The 22,611-nt window shown below is 35.5% G+C and overlaps 1 protein-coding gene and 1 long non-coding RNA gene across 3 annotated transcripts; both read left to right on the top strand.

Annotated features, from left to right (window-relative positions):
- Positions 1-585: 585 nt before the first annotated feature.
- On the top strand, positions 586-4,019 carry LOC127494742 (uncharacterized). The gene is made up of 2 exons (XR_007924964.1): positions 586-1,900; positions 3,277-4,019. It is a non-coding gene; the product is annotated as an uncharacterized LOC127494742 (long non-coding RNA).
- Positions 4,020-4,576: 557 nt separating this feature from the next.
- Positions 4,577-21,869, top strand: fgf24 (fibroblast growth factor 24). Of its 2 annotated transcripts, none has more exons than XM_051860878.1 (5): positions 4,577-5,462; positions 5,659-5,695; positions 10,874-11,036; positions 18,409-18,515; positions 20,315-21,869. In XM_051860878.1, exons 1-5 carry the CDS (start codon positions 5,431-5,433, stop codon positions 20,591-20,593), a joined length of 618 nt encoding a protein of 205 aa, XP_051716838.1. In that variant the 5' UTR covers positions 4,577-5,430; the 3' UTR covers positions 20,594-21,869. The 2 variants fall into 2 exon arrangements, with proteins under 2 accessions (XP_051716838.1, XP_051716837.1); XM_051860877.1 differs by having other exon boundaries at positions 4,584-5,462; positions 10,874-11,045.
- Positions 21,870-22,611: the final 742 nt, after the last annotated feature.

Here is a 22,611-nt window from a genome sequence, read left to right on the forward strand (position 1 = left end):
GAGCCAGAAGACTCAAATAAGAAGTTGAAATCAGGTTGATATAGCTCTGGTAAAGCATTCCTGTTCATTTTTGTTGAATTTTTGTTGAATTTTGATGTTATGTGTAACAAAATGTCTTTCTCTGTGTTCAAGTTTGACTAGTAAAATTAATGCAAAAACTGACACTTCAAATCAAATCATTCAAAAAAAAAAAAAAAAATCTAAACCTTGACAAAAAGTAATCTTTGAGCCTGTCTAAATATATATCCAAATCCACAACTTAATAAAAATAAGTATTTATGTCTAAAAACAACTATATATATTTTTATATATAGGAATCTAGTGGTTAAACCATGGCATTACAGATGTTTTTCTTTTTTTACTCCCACCAGGTGGCACTAATCTGCCTTCAAAAATTGGATTTTAAAGGGATTGTCTCTATTTTAACATGAAATACAGCTTTAATGTAAAAAATGTATTATTTTAAATGGGAAAAATATATCATAATTATTGAATAAATATTAATTAGTAGCATGAAATTCTCTCAAAATACAAAATAAAAAAGAACATATTATTGAACAAAAATATATTACATTGATTTTACTGAAAATAAAAAAAAGTTACATTTCAGGTGTTCTGTCACTTTTGACCACAAACAACACATGTGTGACCCTCAAATGAACAAAAAAAAGCAATGTTGAATATGTATTGACAATATCAGTGTGATCTAAACTATTTTTTGCTTTACATTGTTTACAGATAAACCTTTAATCCATTGAGAGAGACACTGATGGAGTTCTTTCTTTTCACACACTGGACCCAAAAAACCCATCAGATATCAATCAGCCAATTAGGTCTCTCCGTCACCTTCAGATTCAATAGGACACAGATGCTGTGACTCCCTCCATCTATATGTTTGTGTCAGAGATGAAAGCGGAAGCAGGGAGGAAGCTGGGTGTGTCGGAGGTGTTCTGACACTAATGTGGTACACTGGGCTTTACTTCCAGAACTGTGAAGTTACTCTGTCAAGCTTTAAAAGGTCCTCTAAAGCCTTTGAACAACTGTGCGTGACCTTTTTTTGCCTGCTTTATTAAGCTTCAGGGGACGCAGAAGTTGCACAGTGTTGCTAACTTTCATTGCACCGATGCACTGAGGACACACTGTTTTTATTATTTTTTTAGGCTTCGGTTTTTGTTCAGAATGCCTTGATCTGACATATTTATCTTTTTTTAATGCATTCTATCCTGTCATTAAGCCGCTTTGACTAATGATCCTTTGTTGTTTAGTTAAATCACTCCTCAGTCCACTTAACCACTGCACATACAAAGTGTGACCCACTTTAATGTTTTAGCAGTTTTTCACAAGTTAAATGTGTGGTGTAGACCTCTCCAGCTCTCCCAGGAATAACTGTTGGAATCGATCGCTCATTCGTTTTGTCTTTATTCTTCCAAGTAGTGCAATTCTAATAAATAACACAGACAATTTAAACACAACTAAGTCTATGCTTCATACTAGATAAATGAATTTGGACCTCACTGCTAGTATAAGTTGCACTTGGAATCTGCCACGTGAATAATGAATACCCTGTAAAACAGATGCGGTATCCAAAGCTTTGAATATTCAGAAAGATCCAGCCACTTCCGAATTCAAGAGAACGCCAGAGTGTAACTTCCTCTTCGTTAGAACTGTGCGTCCCAATCTCGGCCTTGTTGCAGGAAATGTTCTGTAGGTTGTCATATTGCCAAAGCCTCCCTTGATCTTTTTTGGATGATGACGGACTAATCTTTGTGTTCGTTTCTTCATTGAAACCGCTTTTGTTTTGGTTGTTCCCAAATGGATAATTGTGAGCTTACCGCATGGTCCAGGTGATTCACTTCAAAGGAAATTCACTTCACTCGACATCAACCTGCCTGATTTATAGGTTAGAATTTTTTATTATTATTATCTTTATATATTATTTTATTATTTTTTATTATATAGAAGAAGCACGCATGCAAACAATAAAAAAAAGAAGGCATGCAAAAAAAAAAAAAGAAAGAAAGAGCACATGCTAAAAGGACAGTAGTGTCAGTAGGATTTAAAGAGATAGTTCACCCAAAAATTAAAATTATCCCATGATTTACTCACCCTCAAGCCATCCTAGGTGTATATGACTATCTTCTTTCAGACAAAGACAATCAGAGATATATTTAAAAATATCTTGACTCTTCTAAGCTTTATAATGGTAGTGAATGGGGGGCGAGATTTTAAAGCCAAAAAAAATGCATCCATCCATTCATCATAAAAATAATCCATACATCCAGGGAGATAATAAAGGCCTTCTGAAGCGATTGGTTTTTGTAAGAAAAATATCAATATTTAAAACTAAAATAACTAGCTTCCGGCAGACAACCGTGCGCATACTGCACAAGTCAACTTGCGCCGCAAGAGTAACCCCTGATGCGACGTGTGATGTAGGAGTAGCGTAAGCTTAGACGTCTCTCGTGGTTCAAACAAATAGGGCTGTGCAACAAACTCAAGCTCCTCTTCTCTTATATCGAAATTCCCTGACGTTTCTCTTTAAAATTTCTCATTTTAGACTTCTAATTCGTGACCAGTGTTTTGTTTTGCTCTATCCTCTGCGCTTCCGTGTTCGTCATTACGTCACACGTCGGGTCAGAGGTCACTCTTCCGCCGCAAACCGATGCGTACGGTCGTCTGCCGGAAGCTAGTTATTATAGTTAATAAAGTTTTAAATACAGATATTTTTCTTACAACAACCCATCGCTTCACTTCAGAAGGCCTTTATTATCCCCCTGGAGCCGTATGGATTATTTTTATGATGGATGGATGCGCTTTTTGGGGGGGCTTCAAAATCTCTCCCCCCTCTTCACTACCATTATAAAGCTCGGAAGAGTGAGGATAGTTTTAAATATATATTCGATTGTGTTCGTCTGAAAGAAAATAGTCATAAACACCTAGGATGGCTTGAAGGTGAGTTAAATCATGGAATCATTTTAATTTTTGGGTGAACTATCCCTTTAATTTGGTGTTAATGAATTTTTCGACTACCTTCTCTTGGCATGTGCTGTTCTATAGGCCAGACTTTAAAATGAATTCATCAGATTCATAATAGATAACTAATCTGAACAAAAATGTCAACTAGGACCACATGCTTTGTTAGTTTTTAACCTTTTAATTTAAATTTAAGCTGTGCTTTGTAAGTTAATTCTGTGCAAATAATAGACTACACTACTGGTAAAACATGTAAGAGCAGTAATGTAAATGAGTAAATGTTTCTTTTTTCTCTGTTCACAGTTGAGAAAAGGGCTGTTGAGGGAATAAACCTGCAGCTGGCAGGGGGCATGTTCAGAAGACCTTGTAAACACATTCACACCTCTGGTGCATTTCAATGCCGGATGACTTATAGCACAATATTGAAAATTCGAGTTCGACAAGCACTTGCATTTCAATACTGTCTGAGAGGAATCAACAAACTCCACCAATAAAACCACCATCAGCTTTGGGAAGTTAACAAACGAGCTGAAATGAGGGTAATCAGTGGATGGATGTTCAAAGCACACTTTGGAAAGTTTTTTCTTGTTTTTTAAATAGTTAAATTTGATGTAAAAGTGCCATTAACTAGTACATCTTAGGGATTCAATTTACACCTCCACCTCAAACAAATAAATACATATTTATGTGTATCAATGTTTTTTTTTTTTTTTTTTTTTCTTTTTAAATGAGCAAGCTATTTTGTTGTCATGTGATATGAAAATCATTAAATAAAGAGACAGTGTGTCAAGGTGATTAAGCTATTAAAGATACCACACATTTTGTCATATTTCACATGATTTATTTAGGTCAAATGGAGTAACCCTAAGAAAACCTATTGATATTCATGAATATTCATTATAATAAAAAAAGAGTTTACCTTTAAGACATATTAGACTGGTTGATGTACAGGTACTCAAAGTGCAAGCAAAGTATTTTAGTACTTTTATTTGATGTTTGCACAACTTTTAGTCACTAAATCTTTTTTTTTTTTTTTTTTTTTTTTTTTTTACAAAAATGTATGAAACCATCATGGACACAAATATTACATTTCTAAGAACATGGCACATGTGTTTAATACTTGATTATTTAACATTTCTCCAACAACTTTCTCTTTGATCTAAGTATTAATTTAGGTCCCACTTTATATTAAATGTCTTTAACTTCTAGGTACTAACATTTAAATGAATCATTTGATACAATGCACTTATTATGTACATACATGTTTTTACATTGTACTTATAGTATTATAATTACTTGCATGTAATTACATCTGTAATTAATTTATGTAATAATAGCTATAATTACACTGTTGACCCTTCTATTCCCTTTTAACCCATCCTTAAACCTTAAACCTACCCATACCACCAAGCCAAAACTGATGAATATTTGATGTAAGTACATAGTAGTTAAAGACATCAAATATTAAGTGTTACTTTAATATGTTATCATCATTATTATGCATTTTAGTTTTGAAAAAGTGAATATAACGCCTCTTTCTCTTTCTACTACCCCATCAGATGAGAATTTGGTTATCTCGACACCGAGTGTCTGGTTTTGCTCAAATGAAATGCACCTGTTTACGAGTTCATATGTGAAATTCGCAAGGAATTCTCACAGACTGACCGTGAAACGACGAAAGAGCTCAAGGAACTACGAGAAGAGCAAAGGAAACTGCTCAGACAGAGGAAAAGCGCATTCCGCGCACCGATGGACTCTCTTAGATCACCCTATCAGGTGCAAAACTACTGACAGGTTTCCACCCACCACCAACCCAAAACCCCTCAGTGCGCTCCAGCCCTCTTCGGCACACAGACAGACAGTCCCGTACCATCACCCAGCGCTCTTCAGGATTTCCACGGGTCTGCGCGCCTTTTATGTACAAACTACTTGAATAACAGTGAGGCAACAACTAAAGAAGATACTTATAACCCTAACTCATCTATCCTGACAGCTTGGACTTTTTGGGAAAGTTTTCCCTCTGCAAACAATGAACACGGGAAGCTTGGAATGATCCACGTAAGGTGTGCACTTTCCGGTGTCCTCGGCAGGTACGAACGGAATTTATCTTTTTATATCGCATACTGGATCAAGAATAAGCACTAAAGGTCGCGGATTGTTCACCGAGGAGGAGACACCCCGCTACAGTCTTTTCCAATTCAATCTTTGCGCGCTTTGGCGAGAGAGCGCATCGCGCGCGGACCGCGGAGCAACGGAGGCACCACAGGGAAGACATTGATTTGCGTTTATTCAGATCTTTTTCAGACAAGAAACAGCCTCATGCTGCTTCCAGCGGCACATTTACACTTCCTTCATCTCTCTTTTCTCTGGGATTGCACCTCTCCTCCGGGATTTTGTGTGTGAGACACTGGCGGGGCTCCGCGCGGCAAACGCTGGAAACAGGTGTATTTGACCAAGATGTCTGTCCTGCCGTCAAGGTTCATCTACGTGTAAGGAATATTCTTAATAATCTCTTTGATTCACTTTGAGTTCGTGCATTCTTGCCAATAGAAGTCGCTCAAAGCCAGGTTTAAGATGTACGGCTACATTTTTTTATCTGGTGTAATTGCTTGTGATTCACCCCTCCTTACTTCCCTTCTGTCTCTCTCTCTCACTCACTCTCATTCTCTCTCTTTCTCTTTCCAGGTGTTTACATTTTCTGGTCCTCTACTTCCAGTTGCAGGTAAGTCTGGCTGTTTCACTGTCATCAGAAATCTGGATTAAGGCAGGGATTATGAGGATGTGCCGCCGGTGCGCAAACACAAAGATTGTTTAATTTGTTGTCTTAAGGTTTTTGAAAACAGAGGCATGGGAAATCTACACCCCAGAGGCTGTAAAATAAAAAAAAAAGTGCCTCTGGATTTCTTGGTGGTCTTGTCAGAGGCATTGAATTTCTCTTTCTCTTAAAAAATGGGGGGTTTTCCTTTTGTGCTTCTTTGTGTTTTATATAGACCTGGGAGGTCATGAATCCAGTAATTCATTTTTTTAACGAGTCTTGTACTAAAGCATAATTATTTCCCTCAGAATAGCTATAAACTCATGTTTTGATTGATTGAAATAAGCTATTTATTCATTTATTTATAAACTCAGTGACCTTCTAGAGAAGAGAAATACATGTTTAAGTGTCTGGAATGTTTATTTCCAAATGTATGAACGTTTTGGACTGTCCATCAAAATTAAAATGACATTTATTACATATGAAATGAAAATATAAGATTAGATAACTAAATTTCTCACAAATATAGATAAAATAGATTAACATACACATGCTACAGCAGTAGAAATGTACACTATATATGTGTATGTATGTGTGTGTATATATATATATATATGTATGTATGTATATGTATGTATATATGTATGTATGTATGCATATATATATATATATATATATATATATGTGTGTGTGTATATATGTGTGTGTATATATGTGTGTGTATGTGTGTGTGTGTATATATATAGCTTTTAAAAGGAAATATTTTGTTTGGTCACTTAGTTGTATGTATGTATGTGTATACACACACACACACTGTAAAAAAAATAGTTGGTTTAACTTCAAAGTTAAATGGTTGCCTTAAAATTTTGAGTTCATTGAAATTAAAAATTTGAGTTAATACAATGAAGGCGATTGGTTTAATCAACAGAAATGCAAAATATTATGTTATCTGAACCACATTAATGTTCTAAGTTGATTTGACAAAAGAAAAAAAATTTGTGATAAATCATGAAAATAATTTTTTAAAGCGCAGCTAAGAGACCAAACAAACTGTATTTCCTTTATATGTGTGTGTGTATGTGTATATATATATATATATATATATATATATATATATATATATATATATATATATACATCTTTAAAATATATACTGTACATTTCTATCAATAGCTATTAAGGTAAGACTAGCTGCAATCTCAGGCTCTTTTTCAGGAAGATGACTAATGCACCCAACAAATAAGTAATTAGATATGTGCAGTTCCTCAAATCCGTCTTTACTGACAGATGTACATTCCTCAGAAGGCGGGAACAGCTTAATAAAGGCTTTTTTTTTTTCTCCTGGCAAATGGGTCAAGGCATTGTGATTATAAAACTTGCATTAGAATGTCGTAATAAAAGGGGGAGATCACCCCTCCAACCAGGAACAAAAGCCACTGGTTTGAAGAAAAAGAGACCCATGTTGGTTACATAATTCCGTGCGTTGCGTTTTGTTCTGAAGCAGTTGGCACAAACAAGGCTTTAGTGTGGCACAGCCTGCTTTCAGAGTCAGTGATGACAGTAGTATGATAGACAGGGTATCACCTGCTCCTACTGCTAACCTTCACTGTTGTTAAAGGTTCTCCCTGAGAAAACAAACAAAGTTGTTATTAAGGAGATGCAGTGAAAGACGGCGCGATAAGCACAGTTTAAGTGGCGGTGCGCTGAAGCGTTGTTTCCTGAGATGCATCCTGCGCAGAGAGTGGTGTCTGCAGATAGGGCCTATCTGACATGCAAGAGTGGCTCGGCTTCTTAGTAGGGACGGGGCCAGGCTTTTGAAGTCTCAGTGAGATCAGTTTGCCTTGGTTTTCTTTGAAGGGAATCGGGCGGCATGATAAAAATATTTGGCCGTGGCTGGCTCTCTGCATAGGCATGCCCTCTGCCTTCCCGCTCCCGTACATACGCAACTGTCTACAAAACACATCTCTGTGTTTGACTAGATGGCCAGATTTCAGAGTAAATCCTTCCGAGGAGAGTCTGTGTGTGCGTATGAGTTACGTATGTATGTGTTATTGTAAGCAAAAAATAACCTTGATTCTGTATGTATTTGAGTAGGTTTTTGTTGCGAAGCCATAGAAGAACCATTTTGGGTTCCCCAAAGAACCTTTCAGTGAAAAGTTCTTAAAAGAACCAGTTTTTCTTAGTGTGAAGAATCTAAAAAACCTTTTCCACTATAAAGAAGCTTTTGTGGAATGGAAAGGTTGTGTTGATGTTCTTAATGGAACCATCGATTTAAATAAAGGACTTTTATGTTTTAAAAGTGTAGATACAATGTGCTTCTGTTTGAATGCGATTCATGGATTCATCTTGGAAAATAACGTAACAATGACTAAAATTAATTCACTTTATTTATTTTTTTAGAAAGATTTAGGATGACTTTAGGATGACCAACTTGAACTAATACGTGATTATTATTTTTTTAAAGCCATAATAACACTTAACTACATAGTGCAACAACGCCTTTGGGTTTGTTTAACATGTGTCCACTGCAGCGGTCAGATCTTTAAAAGTTATTTTTAACCATTCATGATGTGATTTTACATCCAAACCACCATGAATGATCACCTTTGACCTTTTCACATAATACTATATGGCTGTCATCTTTATATGTCATTGTGTTTTTACTTATTGTAGCATGTATTAATAAATATACGCTGCCATTCAAAAGTTTGGGGTCAGAAAAGATTTTTTTAAAGAATCAAATACTATTATTCAACAAAGATGCTTTACATTGATCAAAAGTGACAGTAATGTTACAAAACAAGATTTCTATTTCATATAAATCCTTTGAACTTTTTATTCATCAGACATTCCTGAAAAAATATGAATTGTTTTCAACATTGATAATAAGAAATGTTTCTTGAGCAGCAAATCAACATATTAGAATGATTTCTGAAGGATCATGTGACACTGAAGACTGAAGTAATGATAATAATGATTTAAATTATAATAATATTTCACAATATTACTGTTTTTACTGTATTTTTGATCAAATAAATGCAGCCTCAGTGAGCATTAATTCATGCATTAATGGGTTCATTTTGGCGGTTGTGTCGTGTTGACGTGTTTCTTAGCAGTCCTGCATTCAGCGTGAATCTCTATGGAAGTTTCTTTCTCAACTCTGTTGAAAAGATCCCTTTTTTGTACCGTGAGCTGCGAGTTTCCCCTTGTGCTCTCTAAATGTCATTAATTAGCTGAGGTTAAAATAACATGGAGTGGAAGCATGTAATGTGAGTGTAATTAACCACCTGAGAGAAGCCACATAAAAGCTCATTACAGGATAATTACCCCTCGTTTCAGCCCGAGAGAGCAGTCTTGGCTGGGATGGAGATTCCAGGGTTTTTAGAGATATATGCTTTCCTCACATATGGAAGAATAACAGAGGAGGAGGAGGAGGAGGAAAGATAGAGGCTTTTGGATGAGAAGTGGATTTGTGATTTTTGTATAAAGCCTCGGGTGAGTGTGAATGTGAGCGACAGGAGAGGCCAGCTGCATTGTATTTTGTTATGTTAGTGCTTTAGTGTATGTGTGTACCAGTGCAACAGTTGTGTACATGTACTTCCCATACTTACAGGTGTGTATGTGTGATTTATGAGTGTGATTCTTACCTTAGGCAGATATTTGTTTGATGACAGAGTTAGATCTTTCAGGTGGATAATTGCTGGAGACTTGCTAGTGGAAATTGAAAACTTCACTTCTCGTTGTAGCTCCAGGCTCAGAGTATTCAGATGTTTTATTTAGAGAGAGAGAGAGAGAGAGAGAGAGAGAGAAAGAGAGACGGGCACCAAAACAAGAAGCACTGTGACCTGAACTTTTGTTAAATGTGTTTACCTAAGTCAACACGATATCAAAATTTGGCCATATTTACTTTCTTAATACACATTTCTGGTCTTATTGTGAGTGATATTATTTGTCGGGCCATCAAAAAGACGAGTGATTGTGCCCCCCTTCCCCCTGAACGCAAGCGAATTCGAAAGTGAAAAGTGAGTGCGCATTCAAAAGCAATTACAAATACAGCACATTAGGCACCCCCCTCACCGCTAAACCCCCCTCCCCCCAGAAATATAACTGCCAATTTATAAATGCTAGAGCTAAGGAGGGGGCACAATAACACGTTTGGGGGGCGAATGACCCCCCCCCCCCCCCCCCCCCCAAACGGGTTATTGTGCCCCCTTTCACCCTGAACGCGAGCAAAGTGAAAGTTCGAAAGTGAAAAGCAAGTGCACATTCAAAAACGATTACAAATATAAATGCCCCCCCCCCCCCCCCCCCCCACCCCACCCCACCCCACCCAGATTTATCTGCCATGGCACCGGCTCTGTCATAATCTTTCATCAAAATGTAATAAATTGCTTTTCCTCTGAAACGACTACCGTCATTCTGGCATGTAAAGGCCACTTTTCAATCAATTCCTAATTTATGAGACCTCTATTGTTTCACATGATAAAAATAAAATCCTAATAACATTTATATTGTAATTTTGATTAAAAAAAGGATGCAGCTTTGGTTGAGCGTAAGAGACTTCTTTCAAAAATGTTAAAAAATCTTACCAACCCCAAACTTTTGAACAGTAGCGTGTCTATCAAGATATTCAACATTATATTTAACTTTTTTCCTTTGTGATTGAATTACTCATGCTTTAATGGGTTAATTTTGGCAGTTGTGTCATGTTGACTTCATCGCATGATGGAAGTAAAATTGTTTGTTAAATGCGGTTTAATGTTGACTTTAAAATCCAAGCAATTGTACACAGTATTGGGGGTAATAACGCATTACAAGTAATGCAAGTTACATAATCAGATTACTTTTTTTCAAGTAACTAGTAAAGTAACGCATTACTTTTAAATTTACAACAGAATATCTAAGTTACTTTTTCAAATAAGTAACGCAAGTTACTTTGTTGTCCCATTTATTGACTGACAGCTCTCCTGTCCCCAAGTTAAGAGAAATCAGGAGTAAGTACAGAGGCGTTGTGTGCGCTGTGTGAACGTGATGGTTATTCTAGACTAGTTCTAGACTTAATGTGAGCATACATTTACTCATTTACTTCTTTTCCTGTGTACTATTCTTCTGTAGATCAACAGTTTTTGTTGTTGCTGATTCTAGGAATGTCACCAGAGTTCCGCCGACTTCAAGATCTACATCGAGAACCACACCCGAGACGACGTGAGTCGGAAGCAGGTACGGATATATCAGCTCTACAGCCGAACCACTGGGAAACACGTGCAGATCCTGGGCAAGAAGATCAACGCCAATGGAGACGATGGGGGCAAGTACGGTACGGGAGTGTTCCTGTGCTCTCAGATGAATAAACCATTCAAAAGAATCGTTATCATTTGACTCAGTTTCTATTAGGCAGAATGATTAAAAGGGACAGTTCAGCCAAAAATGAAAATTATGTCATCTTTTATTCAGCCTCATTTCCTTCCAAACTGGTTTGACTTTCTTAGCTAACACGGAACGTTCTCAAAACTTTAGCTAACATTATGATAAGGTTCTCTTGAAGTTATGAGCAAACGTTCTTTCAGTAACAATAATAGAACGTTTGTTCAGAGTTATCTGGTCTTTGATAATGTTCTCAAAATGTTAGCACAAAAACATTAGGCTATACATCTTTCATGGAAGGTTTTATTCTGAAACGTTTTAGTTGGACACTCATGTAATGTTCATCTAATGTTCATCTAATGTTCATCTAATGTTTTAGAACGTTCAAAGAACATTAGTAACGTTCCCATAATGGTAGCAAAATTATGAAATTGAATTTTCCCTTAATGTTTGCAAAACCAAAAACAGTTTTTAAAAAGTTAAAAAAAAAAAAAAAAAAAAAAAAAAACTGTACATTTTTATTTTTGTTTATTTTGTTAATTTGACTGCATGTGTTTATTTTTTCCATGAATGAGGAACTTAAAGATGCAGAAATTTAATAAAAGTAGTATCATAATAATAGTTCGTACAGCATATGCACAGGATATTGAATTATTGAATATATTATTGATATATTGAATATATTATTGATATATTGATATTATTGAATCACGACTCAATACTAATCGAAATATTGCCAATTGATTTGAACTCGAGAACCGAATCAGTCTGAATCATGAACGAATCATTCAGAGATCATGCAAGGATCTAACTTTAAGATAATGTTAGATTTCATTCACTTTCTAAGATACTAAAAAGAGTAGCAGGATATTCATCAGAAATTCAACATGATAAAATAAAGTCATACAGGTTTGGAATGACATGTGGGTGAGTAAATGATGAAAGAATTAATATTCTTATATTGAATCATATATGAATTTGAGTCTTCCTATAAATGTCTTTATTTGTTGCGATCTCTGGCTGTGAGCGTGCTTGAGTCCGTTTTCTGAAAATCATACATCGCTTCAGAATCATTACATCTGCCTATTGCTTTTTAATTTAAAAATGTAATATTTTAGCTAATTTTTATAATGCTTTCATTTCATTTTTTTAGTACTCTCAGCTCTATTTAACAAATTGTACCATGTTTAAATACTTAATATAAATACATTCCCCATGCAGATCAGCAGAGAATTCCTTCTGCTAATATCATATCTAAGATGAACTTCTTCTCTTTAACATCCAACCTGAACTGTTATTAATCAAAATGTATCAAAGTATAAACAAAACAAAAACCACAGAACTGATGGGCAGCGTGCCCCAGCGGTACGAGTGTGAGAACAGAAACTCTGTGTGAAGATAAACACACTGAATGCTGCACTTAACTTTGCCGACTGATACAAGCATGTTTATATTCCAGTCTTGTGCTCGTTTGTGTCAGTCAGCATAAAGATTCCACAACAGACACGACTCCATAAACCTTTAGTCCTGGATTCCTGTACCTGCATAATACTGTTTCTCATGTAGTCGATTTCTAGTACCCCATTTCTGTTTGTTTCTTCTTGAAAGGAAGTTTTATTCTTATATCTGTTCTAAACCGAGTGAGGATAAATGGTTTAATGGGACCTGAAGTTTTATTTGTGCATGCTTGTAGCATTTTGTGTCACATTAAATGAACACCTGGAAGCACCCCTGCTGGGGGGAAAAACTAAACAGCTAAAACCAGCCTATGCTGGTTGGCTGGTCTTAGCTTGTCTTCCAGCCTGGTCACAGCTGGCTTAAAAGGCTGGTTTTAGAAGGGTTTTGGCAATTTCTTTGAAACCAACCAGCTTAAACCAGCTTGGCCAGGATGGGAGACCAGCTTAAACCAGCTAAGACCACCTTAATCTGGTTTTAGCTGTTTTTGTTTTTTAAATTTATTATTGTTTTTTTAGAAGGGAGGATCAAGAATATTACATTTTGATGGCATAGTTCACCTAAAAAATGAAAATTCTGTCATCATTTACTCACCTACAAGTTGGTTGAAACGTGTATTTATGAAATTTAAAGGGGACCTATTTTGCTCCTTTTCATAAAATGTGATATCAGTCTCTGGTGTCCCCAGAAAGTGTCTAAAGTTTCAACTCAAAATACCCCACAGATCATTTATTATAGCTTGTCAAATTTGCCCCTACTTGGGTGTGAGCAAAAACATGCTGTGTGTCCCTTTAAATGCAAATGAGCTGATGCTCCCGTACGCTTTCCAGAAGAGGGCGGAGCTTTAACAGCTTGTGCTTCGGTTGCTCAACAACAACAAAGCTGGAGAATCTCACGCAGCCAAAATGACGATTGTCAGTAACGGTGTTCAGACTTACATTGTTCAAACCAGAGTCGGACACTGATGGAGAGACTCAGGAAGAAGTTACAACTTTTAGATTGCATCTGGACATTTCTGAATGGTTAGTGGATAAATTTATGTAGCTGCTGTGGAGTTGATTCAACTCATCGACTAGCATGTGCCGTCATGTTAATCTTTTGTGCAAATCCAGCATTGAATTGACCCTCGTTTGTGAAGCAGTCCGGTGTAAAGTGACGGCATGACAACAACACTCTACTACAACAACTCTTCCTCTTCTCCCCCTTTGTTGCGTGTGCCCAGGGGCGGGGTTTATGTACATTTTGGGGTTTGTGATGTCACCAACCCGGGAAGAAGTTTGTTGAAGTCCCTAGCAGCTGTTTGTTGTAGTCCTTAAAAAGCGATTTCTGTTAAAGAAAATATCTCCCTTTACATTGAACTTTGAGCGTCGTAACTTTGCAGATGTTGTTTATGCTCAAACAGCAACATTACACACTAACTAAAGTTAAAAAAGTGAAATCATAATCAAGGACCCCTTTAATGTTATTATTTACTTAAAATCTTGATATCAACCTTAATTCCCCTTTGCACATAAATGAGATAAATAATGATGCCTGATTCATAAATAAATTTTTTTGAACAACATGAGTAAATGGTGAGTAAATGATCACAGGCTTCCTATTTTCATTCATTTAGAATTTGATTGATAGTTAATCACTGGTTTGTGTTCATATTTGTGTTTTGATGGTTAGGGTTATGTTCTGATTGCAGTAGGTCTTACAACAACTCACAAGAGTTCAGTGTGTCAGCTGTTATCTTCAAATGTCTGTGCCGTTTAACTGGATGTGTTATTATTCAGGCATTTTTCTTCAAACTGGCCATGACAGAAGTTAACCTAAATGAAAAGAGGTACCATAGAAGCAGACATTTTATAGTGTGCCTGTTATAGTGCCCCTGGTGGCAATGTTGAGAATGCAGCATGTAGTTGCATCATACCAGGGATTTCCAAACTGGGTTTTGTGAGTTAACTAAAAGATAATAATTAATTAAATCATAAAAATGTAAAATTAAAATAAATACATAATGTAAAAATCAAAACAATCAACATAAAACACCTTTATGGTCATGTGACCATCACCCAACATCAAAGAATGTGCATAAGTTGTTAAATTAATGAGATATTAGCTTAAAATCTCATTCAAGTAAATATTTTAAGTCATAGGGGTTTGGCTGAAAGATAAGTTTGGGTATCTGTTGAGCATTTGAACAACGGCAACAATGGCTTGTGAAATTGTATAGCTTGTATAGCTAGTTGTGTTTTCAGCCTATAATGTTCAGCATTGAGTATTTATTTATTGAAAAGTTGGTAATGTTCACTTTATTTATTCATAGCTGATTTAGTTAAAGGTGGTGCGTGTTTTGTTCTGATGTTAAAATAGGGTCTAGTAAGTATGGTAGTGCTCTTTATTCAGGAAGTATTTATAGCAGTGTTAGTTATTGTTCACCATGTTTTGAACTGGTCCTAACAGCTCTAAGTGTTTACAGCAGTTCTAGCTGTTGTTTACTGCTTAAATGTGTTAGTGTGTGGTTAAGCAGTGCAGCGCTGGCTCCTCTGTACCTGTGTTAGCATGAGAGGAGGCAGAGCTAGGTAAACCCCCACACCTGTGAACTCCATGACACTCACACGCGCGCACGCACACACACACACATTGGGTTTTCGTTTTTTATGGGGACTTTCCATAGACATAATGATATTTATACGGTACTTTGTACTAAACCCATCCATCACAGAAAACATTTTCAAAAAACATCACTTAGTATGATATATAAGCTGTCTTCCTCATGGCGACCAAAAAATGTCCCCACAATGACAAGGATTGTCATTATAACGTAAGGATTACCAGAACACATACACGTGCGCGCACACTTGCACTGTGCTTCCTTTTCAGCTTTGCCTTTGTGTTTCTGCTGTCCTGTCAAAGTTATTATGCAAAGTTAACATTCAAAAACTAAAGGAGAGCAGAACATGTTTAATTCTGAGCTGCTATTTAAGAGTCAAAGTGAGTTAAGATTTTCAGATTTATGTGAATTTATGCACACTTATAAAACGGTTAGTTCCTGTCCTTGATTCTGGTTGGTCAATAGCTGTGTTTTATTCACGATAAAACACGGCTATGACCGCTACACCCAACGGTTCTATGTATCACTGCACAACACCCTTAGCAACCATTCTTAGCAATGTAAACTGTATGTTCTCAATTGATATTGTTCATTGAAGCTTACTGTATTATGTAGAAGAGTATCGTGAGAAAGAGGTTGAGGGAGCGAGTTTATTACCTGCCTTCAGATTTAGCATTTTCCTTCAGGTCAGTCCTATGTTCATAATAAAAAAATGTTTAAATGTCCGCTGCAATATCTTGTCCTTTTAACAGTTAAGGGGTTTTCCCGTGACTGACATCGCTAGTCAAAGCATTTGTCAGTTGCGTCTTGTTCCTTGTTCACAACAATTCAGTCTTTTCAATGTAAAAGTCTTCGCTACTGACTGACACACTAATAAAGACAGTCTTTGCTGCCATCTAATGGCGTAATAATGTAACTTCTGTTGCTGTTCACAGTCAGGGACTATTTTTTCCGGCGGAAGGAAGGCTTTAGTGAAAGTTTACTTCATGAAAGTTGCATTGATACATATTTTTGGCTTTAATATTTGTATTGTGTGGTAACCGTTTTATAAAAGCAATAAGTTACTCAAAGCTAGTGCTCCGTTTCACGTCGTGCCTAACAACGCCCTTCAGCCGTGACTTATTCGCGATACAGCACAGCCTCTCGTACCTTATTGCTTACTTACATTATCATTCAAAAGTTTGGTATCAGTAAAATTTTTGTAAAAAGAAATTAATACTGCTTTTCAGCAAGGACGCATTAATTTGATTAAAAAAAAAGTGACAGTCAAGGTGTTTATAATGTTACAATTAAATTCAATTTCAATTCAAATACAATTAAAAGCTTTTGAACGGATGTGTATGTTTAAGTCAAAATGTTTAAAGTCAACATAAATTGCTGTTTGCAACCTATTTGTGAAGAGTGATATTCAGTGAGATAAAAATGCAGAATAGAATTGATTACCCATCCCCACTCAATATTCACAAGTGTTTCACATTGACTTTAACAACCAGTTTCCTGGAAAATGAAAACATATTTGAACATTGAGGCACACAGTGCTGGATCAGATCGTACACTCGTATGGCTCATTTATCAGCAAACACTCGCCTTCCCAGAAACATCTCAAAAATGTCTTCGGTTTCACCCCTGTTTGACTTTCACATTAGTGAAGGTCATTGTGTCCTGTTGACATCTGTGCTTTAATATTAATAAGCTACAGCAGTAAGAAATCAGCTGGTGTGAGAGATGCACAGATGGAGGACTGACTGCTTTAAACATTACATTTTTAGATACAGTGCTCATTTAAATACAGGAATAATTGCACTGTTTTTCAGGCATATCTTTTAAAACGTCATGTTCTTGTGAAGGGCTCTGCGCTGAGGAGAGGGATCTTTCCCACCCTCATTTGATCTCAAGTGCCCTGCCTGGATTAGTCGTTCCTCTCATGTTGCCCCGGGCTGTTTTGGAAGGGGACAGTTTTGGTGTTGCTCTCTAAGCCTCTGTGCTTTGAGCACCTTTGAATAGCCCAGTGTGTTAAACAAATGGATCATCCTAACTTTTTGATTGAGTGAGCACGAACTAAAGGCAAGTGGAAACCCAATCCCTGGGGATCTGAACTGCTCCAAGGAGTTTGGCAGATTGCTTCCCCCCGAGAGAGGGGACCCTTAACAAAGGTGCTTACAGAGAAAGGGAGAAAGAGAGAGAGGAGAGAGAGAGAGAGAGAGAGAGAGAGAGAGAGAGAGAGAGAAAGAGAAAGAGAGAGAGAGAGAGTTTGGTGTTTGTTAGGGAGCTGTAGTCTATGATGAAATATAACGTTTTTCTCACAGCTTTGTTTTTTTTTTAATAGTTCACATCCCAAATGTACTTTTGTATAAACAGTATAAGTACTACTTAAAAATGCACTGAATGTCTATATATAGTATACTGTATATCCTATGTGATATAAGTGAATAATGGTTTTTAAGGTACTGTTTCAGTTGTACATAAAATAAAATAAAATAAAATAAAATAAATTAAAATAAAATAAAATAAAATAGCTATCCTACTGATGGGTGAATCTTGTAAAGAAAACAGGAAAAAATTCCCAGGTCATATTTCACTGCAGATTTAAAAGAAAGAAACAAAGAAATTATATTTTGTATATATAACTATTGTCTATTATGGCTGTTTGCAATATTTTCATTGCAAATATAGAAAATAAATAAATAAACAAAAATTAATTTGAACAAAAATGACTTTTAATCAGTTATACATTCATTTTTTCAAGACAACAATGTTTAAATACTTTAAATAATATTTAAATAAGATAAATACATTTAAAAATATGTTTTGGCATTATGATCAAGAGAATTTTTGGGAAATGTGCTTAAATGTCATGACAATAATGTCTTGAAAACATAAAAAAAAATATTTTATTATATTCTACTTTATTTGTTTGTATGCTTTTTAATTTAATTTAATTTAATTTAATATTGGGTGAAAATGTGTGATCTTACAGTATATCTCTGTATTATATATATATATATATATATATTCTATATATTTTTCTTCAGAAATATGCTTCAAGATCACACCTGGGTCACATTTTCACCCAAAATTAAATTAAATTAAAAACTAATAAATAAATAAATGAAATAAAATAGACTAAAAAATAGATACAAATAATAATAATAATAAAAAATTATATATTTTAACATACATATATATTTAATTGTTATTTAACTGTGCTCATCACATTGTCTTCATGAACTTTGAGTAAACTGTGCTTTATTTTTACCTGCAGCTCTACTCGTTGTGGAAACAGAGACATTCGGGAGTCACATTCGAATAAAAGGGAAAGAGAGTGGATACTACATCTGCATGAACAAGAATGGCAAAATTATTGGAAAGGTATGTTTACTGGACTGGTTTACTCAGGTTATAATCAGATTCAGTGTGATTTGCTGTTCAGAAAAAAATCAGATTTGGGTCACATTAACTGTGCTGTGAATGTAAACAGAAAGTGTTTTCAGTTTCTGAGTGTATGCATATGATTTACGCATGAGCTGATGTATTATTGCATGAATATAATTACTCGTGTTTTGCACGTTTAGCATGTTAACTTGATGTATGAGCTTGTAGCTGGGACCAATTTTTGATATATACGTTTTCAAAAGCACTGCTACTGTCTGCAACCAACTCTTGGAGCCAGTCAACACAAATTTTCATAACATCTATTTAAACAAAAATGAAATATTGAGGCTGGCTGTTTGAACTTAAAATTGTTCCTTTTTTCCAAGTTCTTGTAACTGCCATACCACAAACAAATCTAAGTGGAAAGACCAACACCCCCTACATTTGCCATGAATAGGACATTACGTGCTTCACTGGCTTGTTTTGAACTGGTCCTAAGTTGAAGGGCACAATTATTGTGTCTTGTTTGGGAAAGAGGCTGGTCATTCTTTAAAAAACATGCTTTGTAAGACGAGTATGTGTCCTGTCATACAACAGTTTTGTAGTGGATGTGTAAACTGCAGATCAGTTTTTAATCAAACTTTGAAATCAGTTCTCATCAGTTAGCTTCCCTTGTTCTTCACACCACGTTTGGGATATTTAATGTAAAATCACTACTGATAATGTCATTTGGTGTGATTAGTTTCTAGGCTTTTGCTGAATTTGAGACGCATATATTGTGAAATCATCATAAAAAAGAGGATGTTTTCTACATTTTCTTCACTCGGTGGATTATTGAGACAGATATTTATGGTTATTAATCACTCTCTAGAATAATGTCAATTATGACATTTTGCAGTCAAATTTTCTCTTGCTTCAGGTTCTTTTGCTACTGTGTCTTGAATCAAATTACACTCTTTTTCTTTTTACATAATATATTTGAAGTTAAATCAATATTTTATATTCATTGTTTAATTATTTGGTAAGTAGCTGGCTAATAAATGGGATAAAGGGAGCTCATCATTATTGATTGCTGTTGGGGTTTATTTTATTTTATTTTATTTTATTTTATTTTATTTTATTTTATTTTATTTTATTTTTATGTTATATTTTATTTTATTTTATGCTATTTTATGTTGTTATTTTATGTTATGTTATGTTATTTTGTGTTATTTTATTTTATATTATTTTACTATTTTATTTTGTTGTTATTTTTTATTTTGTTATGTTATTTTATGTTATGTTTTTCGTTATTTTATGTTATGTTATGTTATTTTATGTTGTTATTTTATGTTATGTTCTTTTATATTATTTTTCTATTTTATTTTGTTATGTTGTTTTTATTTTATTTTATTTTATTTTATTTTATTTTATTTTATTTTATTTTATTTTATTTTATTTTATTTTATTTTATTTTATTTTATTTATTTATTTATTTTTTTTTTTTATTTTTTTAGGGGGAAATATGACCTGGGTCTGTTGTTGGCAGATTCACCAATATGTAGAATTTTAATATATAGTATATTTCCAATATACAGTATATTTCTTTCTTTCTTTCTTTTTCTTTTTCTTTTTCTTTTTCTTTTTCTTTCTTTCTTTTGTTTTGTTTTGTTTTTGTTTTTTTGTTGCAATAATGACCGGCATGCTGCACATAAAGCTTTGCAGTTTAATGTATAATAACCAGTCAGACCATCAGTTGAGAGGTCATTTTAACAAGTGGGACATATTTTGACATTTGTCTTGTCCTCTCTCCTCAGCCCAGTGGGATTAACCAGGAGTGCGTCTTTGTGGAGGAATATTTGGAGAACAACTACACAGCGCTTGTGTCGGCCAAGTACAAAGGCTGGTATTTGGGTTTCAATCGAAAGGGTCGACCCAAAAAAGGCTCCAAGACCACGCAGACGCAGCAGGAAGTGCATTTCATGAAGCGCCACCCCAAAGGAAAAGTGGACCCTCTGGAGGAGTTCCGTTTCACGACGGTAACGAAACGGACACGAAGGGCGCGGCGTTTAAAACCCAACCCTAAAACGAACTGAGTTGGTGAGGACGAGTATGCACCGCTCCCCGAGGACACTACGTGCTTCTTGCCTTACAAACACCTTAATCTTATCCGAAACAGGAGAAGGAAGAGGACACAAATAAACAATGGCTACGGAAAAAAGACAAGAAGCTTAAAAAAAAAGTTCAAAGATGTTTTATTTTTATATTTCAGAAGCGTTGAGTTTCTCCCAGCAGTTGAATGTGGGTCTTTTTTAAATGTAACATTGGTGTCTGTTATTTTATTTATACTGGATTAACTAAGGATGACCTATAAGGAACTAGTGTCTCCTGCTTTGACACGTTTCCTGTTAAAACTCTGGAATAGCGACGAGAGCAAACCGCACCGCCTGGGAAACCTTTTTATTTTCATTTGTGTTGCCCCCGAGAACAAGGATCCAATATTTTCCACTGGAATGGGCTGTCATGGAGACGCAAAGAGAGCGATAACAAGGTCATGTGACCTTTGCAGGCCTCCATAGGTAAACGTGAAGCTTTGAGTGCAATATTTTGAAGAGCCGTGTCGTTCCTCTCTGTGGGATGCTGTTCTCGTCTGAGCGGACACCAGGCCTTCTCGTAGGCCGAACGCTTTGATATTTTTTGTGTATTCTGTGATTCAGCTTAGATCGAGATGCTTTGACTAGCTAGATATCAGCCTTAGCTGTGGTAATAGTGTGTGTGAGAACCAACAGACGGAAGCCGGAATACTTTTTCGGGAATTGCTGTAATGCTCTAAGCCTACAGCTGGATCCTGCATATGTGCTGAGGATGTCCTTTCTAAAATTTAGCTACCAAAACATGCATAAAATCGGTTATGCAAAAACCAGGTATGATGGATTGCTCTTAATGTCCCTGACGCTCCTTTAAGTGTCGGATTTTGACTACTTCCAGGTCATTAAGCCAATGAAATCGGTCCGCCTGACAATCAGTCATGTTCTTTGTGTTCTAGAACACTTGCTCTCAGTTCTAGAACGTTGGAGACGCAGGTGAACAGAGGAAATCCCTTCTGCAGACGCTGGACTCTGGCCACTGTTGGTGAGGTCGACTCTCCATATGGGTATAGCTGTAGTATTCACACGTCTATATACTCATCGTCTGTCAGACGTTACTAACAATCATGACACACGTACGATTAAAAAAATGTATGCAAAAAATAATAATTTTATTACTATTATAAAATATTTATTGCCTTTCTCTGTAAATATGACTTGATGAATTTATTTGACCTCTGTTAATAATAATAAAAAAGAGGACTATATATGGAAAATGAACAAATGTTATCAGCCTGTTTTGTGGCATTGGATATGTGGATGTATGATGACAAATGCTACTGTGCTAGAGACGTGACTTAAGGCCCTGATATACTCACAGCGACAATCTTTTTCGGCTTCGCTTAGGGGTAAAACGAAGTTTGAAATACTTGACCAGCGATATACTGTTAGCGAGCATTCCGACGGAGCGGCATTTAGATGAATATGTAAATATGCGCGCTTTCCTCTCAATAACAAAATAAACAACAAAAATGAGAAAACAGCAAGCATTGAAAAAAAAAAAAAAAAAAAAAAAAGAAACCATAAGAAAAGCATCAGATCATAGTAATGTGGGTATGTTTGCATGAGCTCTGTAATTCGGTACTCCAGTAAAATCACGTCACGTTTATTTATATATAGCACTTTATACAACAGATTGCTTAAAATCAAGCAGATTTATATGGAAGCTTGTTTCCGCCACTAAATAAAAAAAAAATCTCACAATTCTGACTTTTTTTCTCAGAATTGCAAGATTTAAACTCGCAATTGCGAGTTATAAAGTCAGAATTACGTTGTAAAGTCAGAATTGCGTTATAAAGTCAAAATTGTGCTATAAAATCAGAATTGCGTTATAAAGACAGAATTGCATAATATATAGTCAGAATTGCGAGATTTAAAGTCAGAATTGCGCTATAAAATCAGAATGGCGTTATAAACTCAAAATTGCGAGTTATAAAGTCAGAATTACGTTATAAAGTCAGAATTGT

Source organism: Ctenopharyngodon idella, chromosome 14 (assembly GCF_019924925.1).
Source record: "Ctenopharyngodon idella isolate HZGC_01 chromosome 14, HZGC01, whole genome shotgun sequence".
Taxonomy (NCBI): Eukaryota; Metazoa; Chordata; class Actinopteri; order Cypriniformes; family Xenocyprididae; genus Ctenopharyngodon; species Ctenopharyngodon idella.